General features: G+C 44.9%; 1 protein-coding gene across 1 annotated transcript in view; it reads left to right on the top strand.

The window, feature by feature from the left end:
- The first annotated feature begins 1,767 nt into the window (after positions 1 to 1,767).
- Positions 1,768 to 16,855, top strand: part of PRKAA2 (protein kinase AMP-activated catalytic subunit alpha 2) — a 359,800-nt gene continuing 344,712 nt past the window's right edge. The window contains exon 1 of the mRNA XM_078670112.1: positions 1,768 to 2,000. Coding sequence (XP_078526238.1) covers positions 1,907 to 2,000 — 94 coding nt within the window. The 5' untranslated portion in view covers positions 1,768 to 1,906. The remainder of the gene's footprint in view (positions 2,001 to 16,855) is intronic.

Raw genomic sequence — 16,855 nt, 5'->3', positions numbered from 1 at the left:
AGACAACCCCCTTTCCTGCCCTGTCATTGCAAACTCTGCTTTGCTTCACTGAAGCGAGAGCAGGGAAACCTGCTCTCACTTTAATGAAGTAAAGCAGATTGCTTTTCCACATGGGGAGCTGCATGTTAGGAGCTCCTCATGTGGAAAAGCAATGCCGGCTCCCGCAGGATGCGGGGAGCAGGCGGGACATTGGAGGTGCATTGGGGCTCCCTCCACGGTCCCCAACGGAGAAGGCCAGCCCCGGGGGATGGGGTCCCTGGGGCTAGAAGTGGCCTGGAAGGGGGGCCACGTGGCCCCCTCCCCAAAATGTAATTTTTTTAAAAATATTAAAATAAAGGCCGGTCCCGGGGACTGGGGTCCCCGGGGCTAATAGAGGCCTCAAGAGAGGGGCCATGCAGCCCCCCTCCATAAAAGATAAAAAAGAAATGTGGCTATGCCCCGGGGGATGGGGTCCCTGTGGCTGCTGGAATTGGCCACGGGAGGGGGACCCACACGGCCCCCTTCTCATTCATTTTTTTTTTTTTTTTTTTTAAAGGGGTCAGGCCCTGGGGGATGGGGTCCCCAGGGCCCAAAAAAGGGAAAAGAAGTGAAAAGAAGGGGAACCACAAAGCCCCCTTTTTTTTTTTTAAAAAGACCGATCGTCCTGGAGGCTCAGCCCCCTTCCAGCAACACTCTGCAAACGCGCCCTGTGGCTCTTTTTAAATTGGGAAATTAATTCCCCTTCAATACTGGGGGTCCCTGAGGGCCAACTAGCCCACCAGGTACCTCCAGTAAGCGCCACAGGGCTGCGTTGCAGAGAGGTGGTTCAGGCCACACCCCTTTTTACACCTCTCTTCAATGGAGCGCTGTGGCGCCTACTGGAGGTTCCTGGTGGGCTTGTTGGACCACCGGGCCCCTCAGGATTCAAGGGGACTTAATCCCCCAACTTAAAACGCGCCACGGGATGCGTTTGCACAGTGGTGAAGGGAGGGGGCGGGGCCTGAGGTGACGTGTGCAGACACGCCCTGTGGTGCGTTTTAAGTTGGGGGATTAAGACGACAATGCCTAGTTTCCAATAACAAGCATTGAAGAAGCGCCAGCATTATGCCACAGAGGGCTTTAGGAAAACAAGCTTCAGTTATCATAATAACACGAATAACTTATTTTGTATACAACACTTTCTATGACAGTTCTGTGCAGTAGAAGTGCTGTGAAAACAGGTGTCACCATAACACTTATGCTCAAGAAAGGTATGCAATGACTTAATGAATTTTATGCAGTATTCCTCTCTTTATAGATGTCAGGAGGAAAACGGTTTTCTCTGTTCAATGTTCAAGTGCACATGCCTGCTTGAGCAATGGGAAAACATGAACGGCTGGCAGTTAAATATCAATCCACTACTTATTGAAATAAGTGTGGAAGGCATCATGGCAGAACCCTCGAACATCCCTTTGATAAAACAGCCCTGTAAACATATATAATTTAGAATCCTATGACAGGGAGTCTGTAAGTCTAGCATTCCTAAAATATGAAAGCCGCCTCACAATTTTCCGCTTGAAGTAGGAGATAGCCCCCAGATAACACTGAAAATGCGGGTATGCGGCGTCCATAAGGCTACCCTGAGCGCAGCTCTACACGTGTCTCGCACAAACCCTATCACTGAAACTTTTGATGTTGACAAACACTGCGGGTTGGTGTTTTGCTTCAGTGGGAGTCCCGGCGCGAATGAGGCTTGGTTGCACAACATTGCAGGCTACAGCCCGCGGCAGCACTGATAAGCAGCGGACAGAGTGAGTTCACCGTCTGCAGCACCCACTGCCACAGCGTCCGAGCGCCCCCGGTGAGAGCATCAGCGGCCAGCCTGGCATTCCCTCTGCCCGCCCCGCTGCATGCTGGGTACACCGAGCAGGACAGGCGGAACGGAAAGATGGCTGAGAAGCAGAAGCACGACGGGAGGGTGAAGATTGGGCACTACCTGCTCGGAGACACCCTGGGAGTCGGCACCTTCGGCAAAGTGAAAAGCTGAGTAGCATTTCCTCCTGTTTGCGCCTGGCTCTGTGAAGTGTCACGGTCGCGTAGCGGGGGGCGGGGGACGGGCTGATTCTCTAACTGCGACGCACCTTACGCAGAAGCCGTAGCCCGCGTGAGGTGGTTGAACCTGTGGGGTTCAGGTAGCCGAGGCGCAGCTGGCTTGGAGAATAGATGTTTCCATGCGCTGGGGGCGTGGGCAGGTGTCGGTAAAAAGGCGAGAGGCAAATTGAGCTCTGGATGCTGACAGGGAGCGCGGCAGGAGGCACCCATCTTTTAACCACCAACTTCACCCGGGGTTTCCCTACTGCACCTTAATGCAAGAAAGAATTATAAAATACATTCCACGATTCCAATGGAAAATGTGTATTTGCTGTCCGTTTAGATAGCCGTGGGTCATGCACAGAATGATATGTACCACTATTGCAAAACATAGGGCAGAGAGCAAGAGCGTGTGTCCTTTCGTCCGGCATTTCTGAAGCGTTGGTGAGAACTGTCAATTTATTGGAAGCAGATTTTTTTCTTCTAAAAGTTATTTGGGATGCTAAACAACGGAGCATGGGTTACAGCCACCCCTGGGGGTGCGTTGGAAACCCTTTAGGTGGGGTTGGGCACCACCTCAGCGGCTCTCAATCCTTCGGTGGCGGGGGTGGAGGCTCATTCCGGCCAAAGTCAAATAACATCTGTGAGATATAGGAGGCGTTGGGCCCGTCATTACATTCTGCAGGTGGGGCATCATTTAGCGTTAAGCCACTGGGTGGGATTGCTTCTCCAAATGCATTTCTTTTATGCCTGGGCTATACCTTCACTATACTATCGTTTTTTTATTACATTAATGTTGTGAGATTTGTACTTGTGAAACAGTGCAGTACCCTCAGTAATTTTTAACACTTTTGGACACTGTTTGTGTAAGTGACAAATGCGTTTTTTAGTGAAACAGGTGTGATCCTTCCTTCAGAAGAGTGTTCTGGGAGGGGTGCCAGCGATTATGCTCGAGGTTCTGCGCAGGACATAAATAAGGCAGTGTTGAGTAAGCCTCAGCGTGATTTTCAACTTTAACGCCTTATGAACGTGTTCTCTTCTTGACATTTAAATGCCGGCCCTTCACGTGCTTTCCCCTGAAGTGCTTTGATTGGATGAAAAGAAGTAGTTGTAATTTGGTGATTGTAATTGCAGAAAGGGGAAATAATGATTTGCGATTCCATAAATTGGGGGTGCCGCACATGTGGCAGTAATAAGGGGCAGAGTCACATAACAGTCAAGTTATGCATTTTTGGGAGGCTTTAAACTGACCTTAAAGAAAATAACAAGGACACTTCTGATCGTAAGTCAGTACTGGATTTTTAAATGGGCACACACTGTCTTTTCAGACATTTACAGGGTTAACGCATCTGCTGCCGAGAACGTTGCGTTCTAGTGTGTTATAGCAGTAAGAAAGGTGTGTACAAGCTGGAGAGATGTATGTGCAGTCTACTCACGGGTTTGACTCAGCATCAAATAGCATACAGGGTTAGTGCACTTGCCGCAAAGAGCAGCGCATAACATGCAGGTCACGGATTTGTATTTCATAAAGCTAGCTCAGTGGCTTACTGTTTTTGTTGCGGGGATACTTGTGTGACCCACAAGTTACAGTTCTTTGTAATATATTTTTGTGGGCACAGTGAAGGCACTCCTTTGACACTTACTTTTCACCGTCTTACTACAGCAGCTGGCAGCGCACACCCGCGATGTGCTTGCCCCTTCTGCAGAGCCAGTTTGTGCTTTTTGGAACAGCGACACATAAGCTTAAACCCCGACAAAATCTAGCAGGTCTGTATTGGACACAGCAAAAGGTGCGCTTGTTGTTACTCAAGCACACACTTCTGCCTGTGCAGCATTATGCAGTTGTTTGTAGTGGCTGCAGCACACATTCTCTTGGACTGGAATTGTGAGCCTGCCAGGCAGGGCACAGCTGGTCCCGGGTGACATTGCGTTCCCAGAATGTCTGGAGGAGAGTGGCGGATGAGTTACAGATGGATAAATATACCCTCGTGTGGGAAAAGGTCCGAGTCAGAGGTTCACGGTGAGCGGAGAGCGCTCTGGGGCCTAAGCTTGAAGCGCTTGTTGTTCCTATTCACCGGGGTATTACTTCTATGACTGCGCCTTTTTTTGTTACAGACTATTATATCATGAATGGCGAGACCTGTATTGTAGCACTGAATCAGCAAAAGTGCACCGAATCAGCGAAGAGTGCATTGTAGTAATGAATAGGCGAAGAGCGCATTGTAACTGAATCAGTTTAAGTTTGTAGATTTTTATAGCGGGGCTTACCATACGAGGGTATCCAGGCGCTGTCCACGGGGAGATAACGTGATTTACCCAGAGTCACAGGATGTTGCCCTCCCCCAACTGAGGCTCGAACACGGATCCACAGCGCCTGAGTCTGCATCTCTGGCCCCTGCGCCACACCCTCTCCGAAGGATGTAATGAATAGTCGAAGAGTGCATTGCAGCATTGACTCAGCACGGCGTATGGACACCACTTGTAGGTGTCAGCACTACTACCACACAAGCCAAATGTTACAGCACATCTATTTCGTGCTCAGTCCTCATTTACCCCTTCTTGTTACAGCAGAGAATGTATTTCCTGTTGTTTTCCCGGTTCCATAAAGCGTGTGGTATTTTGGGTATGCATTCTAATCCGTAACTAAGAAAAGCACTTTCCCCATTCCAGGAGGCCCAAAATGAAAAACTGCCAAATGCAGTTCCTGTGTGTCGTGAAACAAGAACACCCATGACTTGCCATCTTTTTCACTATATGTAAACAGAGGGGAAAGTAAGGGTAATTCGACCAGTAGGTCAAGTGGGAACTCCTGGTCCCCTAGGGTATACTAATTTAAACATGAGAAGGAGTGACCACTAGTGGTACTGAATACCTGTATAATTATTACAGGCTTGTGGGTAGCATGCCTTACGACCCAAAGTGGGACAATCCTTTGTCTTCAAAGGACAAAGGATTGTCCCACTTTGGGTCGTAAGGCATGCTACCCACAAGCCTGTAATAATTATACAGGTATTCAGTACCACTAGTGGTCATCTTTTTCACTATGACACACTGTGTGTAGCGGTTTGTTTATTTATTTATTTATTTTATTTAATGCGATTTTATATAGCGCGAACATTACCCGAAGGTGTCAGAGCGCTTTACAAAAGAACCCGTTGCGTTACATAAGGATTTTGGATTAAATGAGTCAGAATAAAAGATACAAACCGAAAACATTTCAAATGTACAAGTTGTAAAGTTACTCAAGGAAGAGATACAAACGGATAAACTCTAAAATCACATAGGAATGGTAGTAAATACAAAGGTCTACTACATATACTAGTGGTTAGAGTTATATATATATACAAATAGTAAATTCACTCAGGATTACTTCCCCTGTGTGGGGAGCGAACACAAAACGCGTCCTTGCTCCCTGCCTTGTCTTTGAGTTGAGTTCTTTATAATGCGGGTGAAGGAGAGTTCATGCAATACAGACTTGCTACAAACAACATTATTACGTCAACTATAAACAACCCTGACCTTTTCAGGGACGTGACTGTCATTTCACCCACATCTAAGTTCATGGTATGGTGGAAACAGTCTGAGTCATTAATCTTGTCAGCACTGACAGCAGTGGAGAAGGCAGCACCTCCAAACTCTTTCTACAACAACTACAACATTTGTGAAAACTTCTGGGATGTGTCCGATTCAAGGAACTGTGTGTATTTGTGAGTGTGAAAGAGACTGTGTTTGCCTCTATGCTGTGTGTGGTTTGTGAGACAGTGTGTGTTTATGTGAGAGATTGTGTGACTGCATGTTTGTGAGGGAGACCGTGAAATACTTTTTTTTTGTGTGTGAGAGGCAGACTGTGTGGTAGATAGACTGTATGGGTGTGAATTTGTGAGGGGCTGTGTTTGAGTGTGCTCATATGAGCGAGAGCAAGGGACAGCCGTGCAAAGCATTTTTACGATAAAAAAACGTTCCAAATACGGAGTTTGCAACCGCAAAATGATTGTTGTGAATGTACGAAGCCAATTTCAGGAGTCTGTAAACTTTTATCAACTTCTAAACCAGGATTCTGATCCCACAATAAATCACTATTTGGAAGGACCGTGTTCTAGGCGGCCTCTCAAAATACCAATTTGGTGTGCAATGCACTAGTGTTATGCATCCCAAATCCAGCTGCAAAATATATGAAAGTATGCGACTTCTTGGATTTGGAGTGTTAACCCATTCACAAAGGGAATGGTAAAACAAGCATTGGCAAAGTCAATCCATCTTCCCAATGCAAGAGCTATTGTCTTTGCCTGTGTGTTTAGTCATGCTGTACACCAACATGGCTGCTGTTCAGAATGGCTAAAAGTTTGTGGTGTAGAGGAGAGTGGCATGGAGTGGCATGGCATAGGGTGGCATAGGGTGGCATAGAGTGTCATGGATTGAAGTGACGTAGAGTGAAGTGAAGTGGAGTGGTGGACGGTGGAGTAACGTAGAGTGGCGTACCATGAATTAGAGTACAGTGTCGTGGAGTGGAGTAAAGTGAAGTAGAGTGTCAGATTAGAATGGCATAGAGCGGAGTAGAGTGGAGTGGCATGGAGTGGTGTAGAGTGTCGTTGAATGGAGTGGTGTAGAGTGGAGTGGCATAGAGTGGAGAATAGTGTCCTAAAATGTCATAGAGTTGAGTGGCATAGAGTGGCATGGCGTAGAGTGGAGCGTTGGATACTAGAGTAGAGTGGACTGTGATAAAGTGGAGTAGAATGTCATGGAGCACCATAGAGTGTCATAGGGTGGATGGTCGAGAGTGCCGTGGAGTGAAGTGGCATAGATTGGAGTATAATGGCATAGAATGGAATGGAGTGTTGTAGAGTAGAGTGGCATGCAGTGGGGTTGAGTGTCATGTTGTAGAGTGTAATGTTTGGTGGAGGGGTGTGAAGTGGCAAAGAGTGGAGTAACTTTGCATAGAGTGTCATAGGTTAGAGTGGTATAGAGTGTTATATAGTTGACTGGTGTAGAGTGTCATGGAGTGGCATAGAGTTTAATGTCAAACAGTTGACTGTCATAGTGTGTAGTAGAGTGTCATGGAGGGTCGTAGAGTGGAGGTTTGTAGAGAAGAGTGGAGTAGAGTTGAATAGAGTGGAGTCTCATGAAGGTGAGTTTTGTAGAGTGAAATATTCTAGAGTAGAGTTTTGCAGAGTGGAGGAGAGTGCTTAGAATAAGTGGCATAGAGTGGTGTGCAGTGTAATAAAGTGGCATTGAGTGGAATAAAGTGTCTTAAAGTGGAGCGGAGTAGGGTGTCATAGATTGGAGTACCGTAGAATGGAGGGGTGTAGAGTGGAGTGGCGTTAACTGGATTTGCGTAGAATGGAGTAGAGTGTTGAAGAGCGTTGTGTTATAGAGTGGAGGGGCGTAGAGTGTCATGGCGTGGATTAAAATGGAGAAGAGTATAGTGTTGTATAGTGGAGTGGAGTTGAGTAGAGTGACAGAGTGGAGTAGAGTGGCGTAGAGTGGAGTGTTATGGAGTGGTGTAGAGTGGAATAGCTTAGAGTGGAGTAAAGTATTCTAGAGTGGAGTAGAGTGGAGTACCATACAGTGGAGTGCTGTTGAGTGGAGTGGTGTAGTGTAAAGTGTCATATAGCAGAGTGGCATTGCATGGAGTGTCTTAGAGTGGAGTGTCATAGATTGAAGTAGTGTAGAGTGTCATAGAGTGGAGTGGTGTAGAGTGGAGTAAAGTGTCGTGGAGTGCAATGGAGTTGTATTGACTAGAGCGGAGTATCGTGGAGTGGAGTATCGTGGAGTGGAGTGTTGTAGAGTGGAGTGGGGTGCCATTGAATTTTGTAGATTGAAGTGTCGTAGAGTGAGGTGTTATGTAGTGGAATAGTGTTAGTGGAGTGTCGTGGAGTGTCATAGAGTAGAGTCCCCTACTTTGAAGTGGCATAAAGTGTCAACGAGTGGAGTGGAGTAGAGTGTCACAGAGTGGATTGGAGTAGAGTGTCTTAGAGTGGAGTGTCATAGACTGGAGTGGAGTGTTGTAGAGTGGAATGGCATGGAGTGTTTCAGAGTTAAGTGTCATGGAGTGGTGCAGAGTGGAGTAGAGTAGAGTGGTATAGAGTGGCAAAGAGTGGAGTGGAGTAGAGTGTCGTAGGGTGGAGTAATGTTGAGTGGCATAGAGTGAAGTGGCCTATAGTGGAGTGACATAGAGTGGAGTAGTGTAGCGGGAAGTAGAGTGGGTATAGCGGAGTAGAGTAGAGTGGACTGGCATAGAGTGACATCAAGTGTCGTAGAGTGGAGTGGCAGTGTGTATAGGGGACTATAAAGTGCACAAACAATAATGGAACCCAGGGCCCCTGATAAACGCTAATTTTTTCCTCCAGGCCACACTATAGGGAATAACTAACCAGTATTTTGCATTTACCCATGGCCCTTCTCTTGACTCAAATACATTATATACATTCTTTTAGGGTTACTACAAGCCCCTCCACCCTGGCAGTCCATGAGGCACAGCATTACCAAAACAGAAGCATGTTATTACAAATTGTGAACAGTATGTTTGTATGTTTGTTTTGTCTTGTAATGTTTGCTCACAAGTATTTCTTTCTTTTTACCAATGTTTTTAATGATTAACCATGCTTTCTCACAATAGAGTAGTCCGAATGTTCCAAGGTGTCACATAGGATACAAAAACTAATTAAATAATTTTTACTACTAAGGGCACCGACTCAAACTATATAGGAACACACTGATTTAAGCACTGCATATGGTTTGGACCTGCCCACGTGAGAGGTGGGTAGGCAATATGTACTAATCTCTTTGTCACTTTATTTCCTTGAACAGATACTACGAGTCTGATCTCAACCGTATGTATTAAATTTGGTGCTCACACATTAGGTGTGCACCTGTTCTTCATTATATTATTTCTTTAGTATAGGATAGTTTTTCTCACAGACTGGTACGCATGGGGCTGGTCCCCATGGCGTCTTGAAGAAGAGGTTTAGGGGACACCTCGAAACATGTCGACCAAATACTAGGGAAAATATACACTTAACAATTACACTTCCTCCCTGCTAATAACCCCTTTTTATTCATACCAACTAGGCGCAGGAATAAATGAATCGCTCACTAGCTAGGTAGTTTTTAGCATCACCATCTCCACTCCCCCAAACACTGCACTACACATTTTTCACAAAAAGTGCTCCTACGTAGTTCCGCAAGTTGCAGCACGCCCCAGACAGTAACTGACTGGGATGGCCCCAATGATGAAGCATGTCACCTAGGGGCAACCCTTGGTGAGTAAGGGGGCTCAAGAAGAGAATTTTCTCTTCTTAGTTTTGGGGCGTTGTTTCGCACATTTAGCGGAAGCCCTTCCCTTTGTTCAGGTTCTCTGATCTGTCATTTACAGATTCGTTAATAACATTGGCTTGCATCATCATGCATGCCACCTACAAAATGACATGGGTGCCATTTTTTTTGTATTTACAGAGTCAAAAGACTGCAATTGCAGTTGCAAAACATTCATACATAGGCGTTGGAGTCGCTATTAGGAAGGGGCGCCCTTGGCACGCCCCTTCCTCATAGCGAGTCGCTAACCCTATTTTGCGAGTCCCTAATTTATTAGCGACTCGAAAAAATAGGTTTGGTACATTGGGATGACCTAATTTTCGGTCGCAAAGGGGCTGAAATCCCATTTGCGACCGCAAAAAACGGTCGCACAACGGGCCCCTATATGCGAAATACTACTTGAGAAATGGACTTGTTATGGTGTTGGAATGGGTAATGTCCCTCACATGGTGTACAGTTGTGTTCCCCTGATCAAAGTTTTATTTTTGATTTTCGCCCTAGACTCACACTAATCTCGTATGTGGCCTAGGTCTGTCACTTGACATGAGTAAAGTCCTGGACCTGGCCTGTGACCAGGAGAGGCGTACCAAGCTTGCCTTCATTGTACAAACAGTGAACTACAGTTCTGGTCCTGGGTTTAGTGAGTAGAAAGGTCGTGGAAGTGTTCCATGTGTTGTTACTCCATAGTTGTAACCAGGCCTTTTTATCTGTGTTACTAGAGTGGAGACCTTCTAATCACTTATCCAGATCTTAGCGCTAATATCCCAATTTTATGTTGTATGTGTAGCTTATATGGTATATGCATAGTGTGTGTTAGTGAACCAGAGTCATAAAGCCCTTTGGAACCAATTTGGGTGCCCTTGGTCTGGTCTATTGCACAAGATGGAGGTGTGGGTGTTTTCCTAGACAGTAGAAGTGTATTGCAGACATTCCTAAAGAAGAAGGGAGGAGACCTAGTGGTGTCCTTTGAATTAGAGTAGCCTTTTGCTGAGCAAGGAATTTCTTATTACTCTTCCTGAAAGTGCTGCTGTTTGGGTGGGGATAGGGGTGAAGGCTGGGACTGCAGGATCTGCTGTGCATGGTGCAGGAAATCCCTCGGATAAGGCCCAGCCTTTTGTCTTTCCCTGAACACTCCTTCATTTTGGCTGATGGCACTCAGGTGCAAAAAGTACATTCTTCTTTGTACTTCTTTTGTGGTTATTCCAGCTTGGAGGCTACCCTGCTATTAGAAGGATTATTACAAACAAGTACTGTGGCTGGAGAGCAGCTTGGAAATAACACTTGAAAGGAGAAACACCTCAATCAGGTTCTGAAATTACAAACAGTGGATACACATCTCCTGTCTGCTTTTATAGTATAAAAGTGAGAACCACTGACTCCCTTGTAGTTGCATTTCCAAATTTTGTAGGACACAGGAAGGAAGTGCTCTACACAGTTTTCTGAGGGTTGCTTGCTGTGCCACCAAAATGAGTTCCGCCTCGACAGCCAGCTTCTCATAGGTGCGGGCACATCACTGCAGCCTATGCCTAGCTGAAGAGATGTTCACCCTATCCCGAAGCAGCTATAAGTCAGCTTGCCTGTGGAGATAGGACAAGGGACTGCCAACCCTAAAAAGGACTGTTCAGGAGGAGCAAGGTGCAGCATTACCCCATTGCAATGTGTCTCATTTAAGATCATAAATGGATTTATAGAGCGCGACTAATCATCCACAAGGGTATCCAAGTGCTGAGGGTTCTGATGTCATCTGTGGCAGCAAAGCAATCAGGACAGTTTTGATGCTGTGGTTGTTGCAGAATCTGGATTGGGAGGATCCAGAAGATTGTTGGTTTCATGGTGTTCCGTGAGTTGGCGGTTGATGGCTTTTTCAAGGACTTTGCCAGGAAAGGAGAGCAGCGACATGGAACAGCCAGGTCTTGTGTCTTTTCCTGGATTCCATAAAAGAGGATGTGGTTTGTAGGTGAAGGGAAAGGTCCTTCCAGGATTTTGCAGCAAAGTAGGAGAAGGAGTGTCCTCCACTGTTTCTAAAGTGGATGTGGGGGTATGTGCAAGGAAAAGGAGGCGGAAGCAGAATGTAGGTGTCTGGAGGGTTGGTGAAAGTTCAGGCAGTGGTTGATGTATGCTGGTCCTGGGTTGTGAAGAGCCTTGTAGATGTGGATTTGCATCTTGAATTGACACTGTTTCTGAATGGGGAGCTAATGCAACTTCTTGAGGTGGGATGGTGTGGGTCTGTTTGGGGAGGTCGAGGATGAGTCTGGCTGTTGAGTTCTCTATGGTCTGTAGTCATTTCAGGTGATGCTATTTGTGCACCTGCGGAAGTTGGCCTTTGTGGTGAAGGTGATTGTGAGAGTATGTGCTGGTTGTCGGCTGATTTAGGGTATGGTATTCATTCCGTGGATTCTGAAGATGTTGGTGAAGGGTGTCACGTAGTTGTTGAACAGTGTAGGGCTGAGGGATGAGCCTTGAAGGATACCGCAGATGATGTTGTTGGACTCTGCGGAGAAAGGTGGTAGGTGGATTCTCTGGGTTCTTCTGGTGAGGAAAAAGGCAATCCAGTTCCTTGGATTCCAATGTGGTGAAGCCTCTTGATAAAGGTTTGCTGGGATACTACATCAAAAGCTGCTGAGAGGTCGAGGAGGATCAGGGTTGCTTTTTCTCCCCAGTCGAGGAGGGTTCTGATGTCATCTGTTGCAGCAATCAGGACAGTTTTGGTGCTGTGGTGGTGCAGAATCTGGATTGAGAGAGGTTCAGAGATTGTTGATTTCCTGATGTTCCGTGAGTTTTCTGTTAATGGCTTTTTCGAGGACTTTGTCAGGAAAGGGGAGCAGCGAGGTGGAACACTAGTTCTTGAGCTCATTGGGGTTGGTGGAGGGTTTCTTGAGGAAGGGGTTTGACTTTTGCGTGTTTCCATGCTTCAGGGAAGGAGGCCATGATTATGAATGAGTTAAAAATGGCAGCGAACTCTCTGCTGATCATCTTGCTCCCTAGGTTGAAAATGTGGTGGGGGCAGGGGTTCGTGGGAGCTCCTGAGTGGACAGAGCTCACAATGGCTGTAGTGCTTTATGTGGTGAGTTGGTCCTAGACATTCATCAGGTAGTCGAATGTTGTATCAGGGTCAGCATCCGTGGGAGCGAGGAGTCTGAAACTGTCGGCGGATGTGGGTTGTGGTTCGAAGTTTTTGTAGATGGTGGAGATCTTTTCATAGAAGAAGTCCACCAAGTAGTTGCAGAGTTGCAGAGAAGGGGTGATGATGTTTTTAGTGGCTGAGGAATTGGTGAGCTCTCTGACAATGTTGAAGAGTTCTTTGCTGTGGTTTGAGCTGTTATTGATGCAGTTGTCTAGGACATTCTTTTAGTCTCTTTCTTTGTCTGCAGAAGAGTAAGTAAGACTGCGGAGAGCAATCTGGTCACCCCAGTTTGTCAGTCCAACAACTCTCCACTGCAATTCCTGGTCTGGAATGGTGCAAAAGCAGTGTGACTTGAGCCACTGTGCCAGAATTGCGAAGCTGGGTATGACCTGAGTAGCTGTGTCCGAAATGTGAAGCTGCAACAAAACCTTAGTCTTTGCATGACTTAATACCTTGGCATGACCTGAGATGTTAACCCCATCAAGCCAATTAGGCCTGTAGAATGCCTTACCTCCCTGATCAAGCTGACTTGTGCACGGCCACACCGATCTGGACCCAGATCTGTATGAGCCAAAAGGGGCTGCAAAAACACCTGCCAGATGAGCAGTGAGAGATCCAGCACTACCCTGATCAGTCATCCTGACTACCAGAGCCACATCATTGTCACCACTGTAACCTCCATGGAGACGTAGAGGAACTGCCAGCTTGTGCAAAGCTCGGAAGAGGGAGAGCAAATGAACAGAGAAGGGAGGCCTTTTGAGAGCACTAATCAGTCACAGATTGAGAGACTCTTGGGTGAGCAACAGTGAACTGAAAGGAAAGGCTTTTCCTATTCACAATAGATATTGACCTGAGGAGGGAACTTCAAGGACCATAAGCAATGGGTCGGGCAAACAACAGGAAGAGGCACAGACATACTCCAATGCCAGTACACTAATTTGCATTGTGTACTTTCATATGTGTTATAAATAGTTCTAGTCTGCATATAAGTACTTTGCATCTTGAAAGTCAAGCACTGGGTTGGACAAATATTTATTATAATGCACCCCCACACTACCTTCCTTGGAAGCCTGTGACCATTAGCCAATACTACCTCTCACGATTGAGTTCGGGGAGGGTGGACTTGACTGAGTTTGCAGAACCATAGTAAGATGAATTCTGGAACATCAAAGGCAGATGACTTCAAACCCTACTGGTAGGGGCCTCTATTGAGCCTGACATTTAATTTGGTTTTGGTTGTAGGAGGACCTTATTTTGCTCTTCTGATTTCTCAACGGTTTTTGATGGCCCTTATTCATTTGGGAGTGTATTCTATAGTTTGCATATCAGATCTGAGAAACCTCCTAAATTGGTTTTCCGGAAAGTTTGGATTATCAAGAGTAAGGCCACCCTAGATTTCTCCTTTTATATAATCTGTGTTTGGAATTGAGGAAGGTTGGACCAGCCTATGGATCACTCAGTTGGTAATGCAAAGGATCTTAATTGCCACCCGTATCTAGTGAAGTGCACAGAGAGTGGGGGTAATGTGGGCCTGTCGGACTAAGTTTTATACTTGTAGCACTTTGTATTTTTTGTAGATTAGCAATATGTTGTCTAGGGAATCCAATGGAAAGGTCATATGTATAACCTAGATGTGATGTCCATGGGGCCTGTGATGTCTATCCTATAAGAGATCCCTAAGTAGGGGAAATGGATGAGCACACCAAGATTTTTCACTTAGTCAAATGCTATTGCATATACTGGGGACAAGAGAATATAGGGTTGTGTTTTTGCCTTGTTTCACAGGTGAGTATATTGACTAATTCAGTTTTTGAGGAGTAACATTTGAAGCAATTTCATAGCATCAAGGGTTCCACTGCCAGTAGGCATTCAACACATCGGCAATTCTTGATATCAAAGGGTTATTCCAATTTCAGGATGATATGAGTGCCATGCATAGTTGTAGCATCTCAGATTAAATTAATTCACAAATTCAGTGAGTGGACCTCGGTAGATATTGAAAAGTAGTGGAGCTTTTGCGGATCTTTGAGGGACACCTAAAGGATGTTTAAGATGAGGAGCTGGAAAGCAGCAATGAGACAATTTGAAGCCTATCCTTTCGAAAGAATATTATTCAGGTAAGAACAGTGCCCAGGATCCCACTTTTATGTAAACATTTGCCTAGCAATCTATAACCCTTTGTGTCAAATGCCGAGGACAGGTGTAGCAGCAGTAGGAAATCGACCCCATTAGGGTAGACTGAGTTATTGAGATCGTCTCAGACATAGATGAATCTGATTCAGTACTGCTTCTGTGTCTGAAACCATTGTCTTTGTCTGGCAAAAAACTGTTTTGATTGATAAAGGGTGAGATTTGGGAGAATGTTTCCCTGACCTAAAAGGATCCATTAGCTATTGGTCTGAAGCTTGCTGGTTGCTCCTGGTCTAGGATTCCTGTTTATTTGGTGTAGGCGTAATGTAAGATATTTTTATTTCATTGTGGATTATTCCCGGTGATACAGATGAGTTGTTGAGCTCTCTAGCTACTATGGCAGCAGAAGATTCCAGAAGTATTCTTTTGAGAATCTTTGGTGGGAAATAATCAGCAGGGAAGGCCACATGCTTATGCAATTGATTAGATTAATGGCTTCTTTTTCATTCCTATCAGCGGTTCTTAAACTGTGGTCCAAGGACCTCTAGGGGTTCATAACACCTACTCAGGTGGTCCCCTTCTTCTTAGAAAACTAAATGATGTTAACAGTGATGATGAAGTGTGTATAAATAAAATAACAACTTGTAAAATGTAACATTTTAAAATGTTTTGTAAATGTGAAAGAATTTGAATTAGGAGGCTTAAAATTAAGTTGGTATCCTTAGTTTGATTTGTGAGAGCAGCGATAATGCATCAAACAGAATACAGTATGGATCATAGGTGGCCTCAGTTGGATTTAGAAAAGCTCCAAACTTCTCATTAAAATAAAAAGTTCAAACTTTTATATTTGTTTGTGAAATAAATAAAATATTTCATAATTTGTGTATTTGTTTGATGCATTCTTGTTTCTGTATTTTTATAAATTCTTTTTAGGTTTCCTGCTTCCAGTAATGACTCCCAGGTGGTCCCTGGATTCTTCCAATGATTCAGTGGGGGTCCACAGAAGTTAAACAGTTAAGAACCACTGTTTTACAGGATTAAATGGGCGAAACTTGGGATGTGTGTACAAGGTCACGATGTAGGTTTAGGGTGGGTTTTGCTAGGGTGCTGTTGCTTAGCTTCAAGAGAAAATAGGATTGAACGTTAACAATTTTATTTATGAAGTGGTTCATAAATGTATCTCAAAGTACTTGAGAGTGTTTTACCTTGGTGTATGGGCTGTTAGAGTTACAGAATTTATTAAGAATATCGAAGAGCGATTTGGCTGTGAATAAAACTTCTTCAATGTGTTGTGTTGGTATCTCTTTTTGATGGCGGTTATGTGAATTCTGTACAGCCTCTAGGGTTTCCTTTTGTCATTAAAGTTGAACGTTTTTTGAGAAAGTCTTTATTGGGGTCTTAATTAAGCAACATTTATGTTACACTGGTGTAGGCTCGTGTAATTTCCAGCATGTCCCATTATATTTGATAAGTGAAATTCCCCAAATTACACCATTATGCCACATTGCATGATTTCAAACTATTTGGTATAAACACCTTATTACAGGGGCCCAGGAATAATACAAATAAACAGTTTGCAGCTGGCTGTTGTTCATGGCACTTGTGTTTTTTGTGGGGAAATGTGTCTCTATGTCCGAAATGGACCCAAGAATGCATCTTGTGCTACAATATAGTGCTAAATGCCACATTTGCATTTCTCATGCTTTTGTGTAATTTGTCCAAAATGTCACTAAATTATGTACATTTTGCAGACCTCTAATTTTGCTTTGGTTTTTCGAATATTTACATCTGGGTTGAACCATGCTGCCTTTGTTCTTTACAGTTTGCCCATATCGTTTTCGAAGGACCACCATGTCAGATTTCCCAGTTAATCCCTGGTTACATCGTTTTTGGGATTTTCCCAGACTCAGGACAGTGGAAATGGAGAGATGTTCTTCAAATTAATTCAGATTTAATTTTTTCCATGGCCTGGCATTTATGTTATGGTCTGCACTTGTTTTCAATCCTGTTAGCAAGACATGTATGATCCTATTATCACTTCATGCAATGTGATTGCTTTGATGCACTGAGTTTAGAATTCTTGGAGTGAATATGGTGTCAACCATTTTGCCTGCATTGTAGCCTGGAGAGCGGGTGGATCCACTGACGAGTTGGTGCAAGTAAATGCCTCAACGCTGGTGAACAGGCCAGAGGTCTAGTAGACTGTTGCCTTGTCATTCAGATATTGAAATTCCCTAGTGT

Source organism: Lissotriton helveticus, chromosome 1_2, assembly GCF_964261635.1.
Source record: "Lissotriton helveticus chromosome 1_2, aLisHel1.1, whole genome shotgun sequence".
NCBI lineage: Eukaryota > Metazoa > Chordata > Amphibia > Caudata > Salamandridae > Lissotriton > Lissotriton helveticus.
The sequence above is the reverse complement of the archived record's forward strand: the minus strand, read 5'-3'. Positions and strand labels throughout refer to the sequence as shown.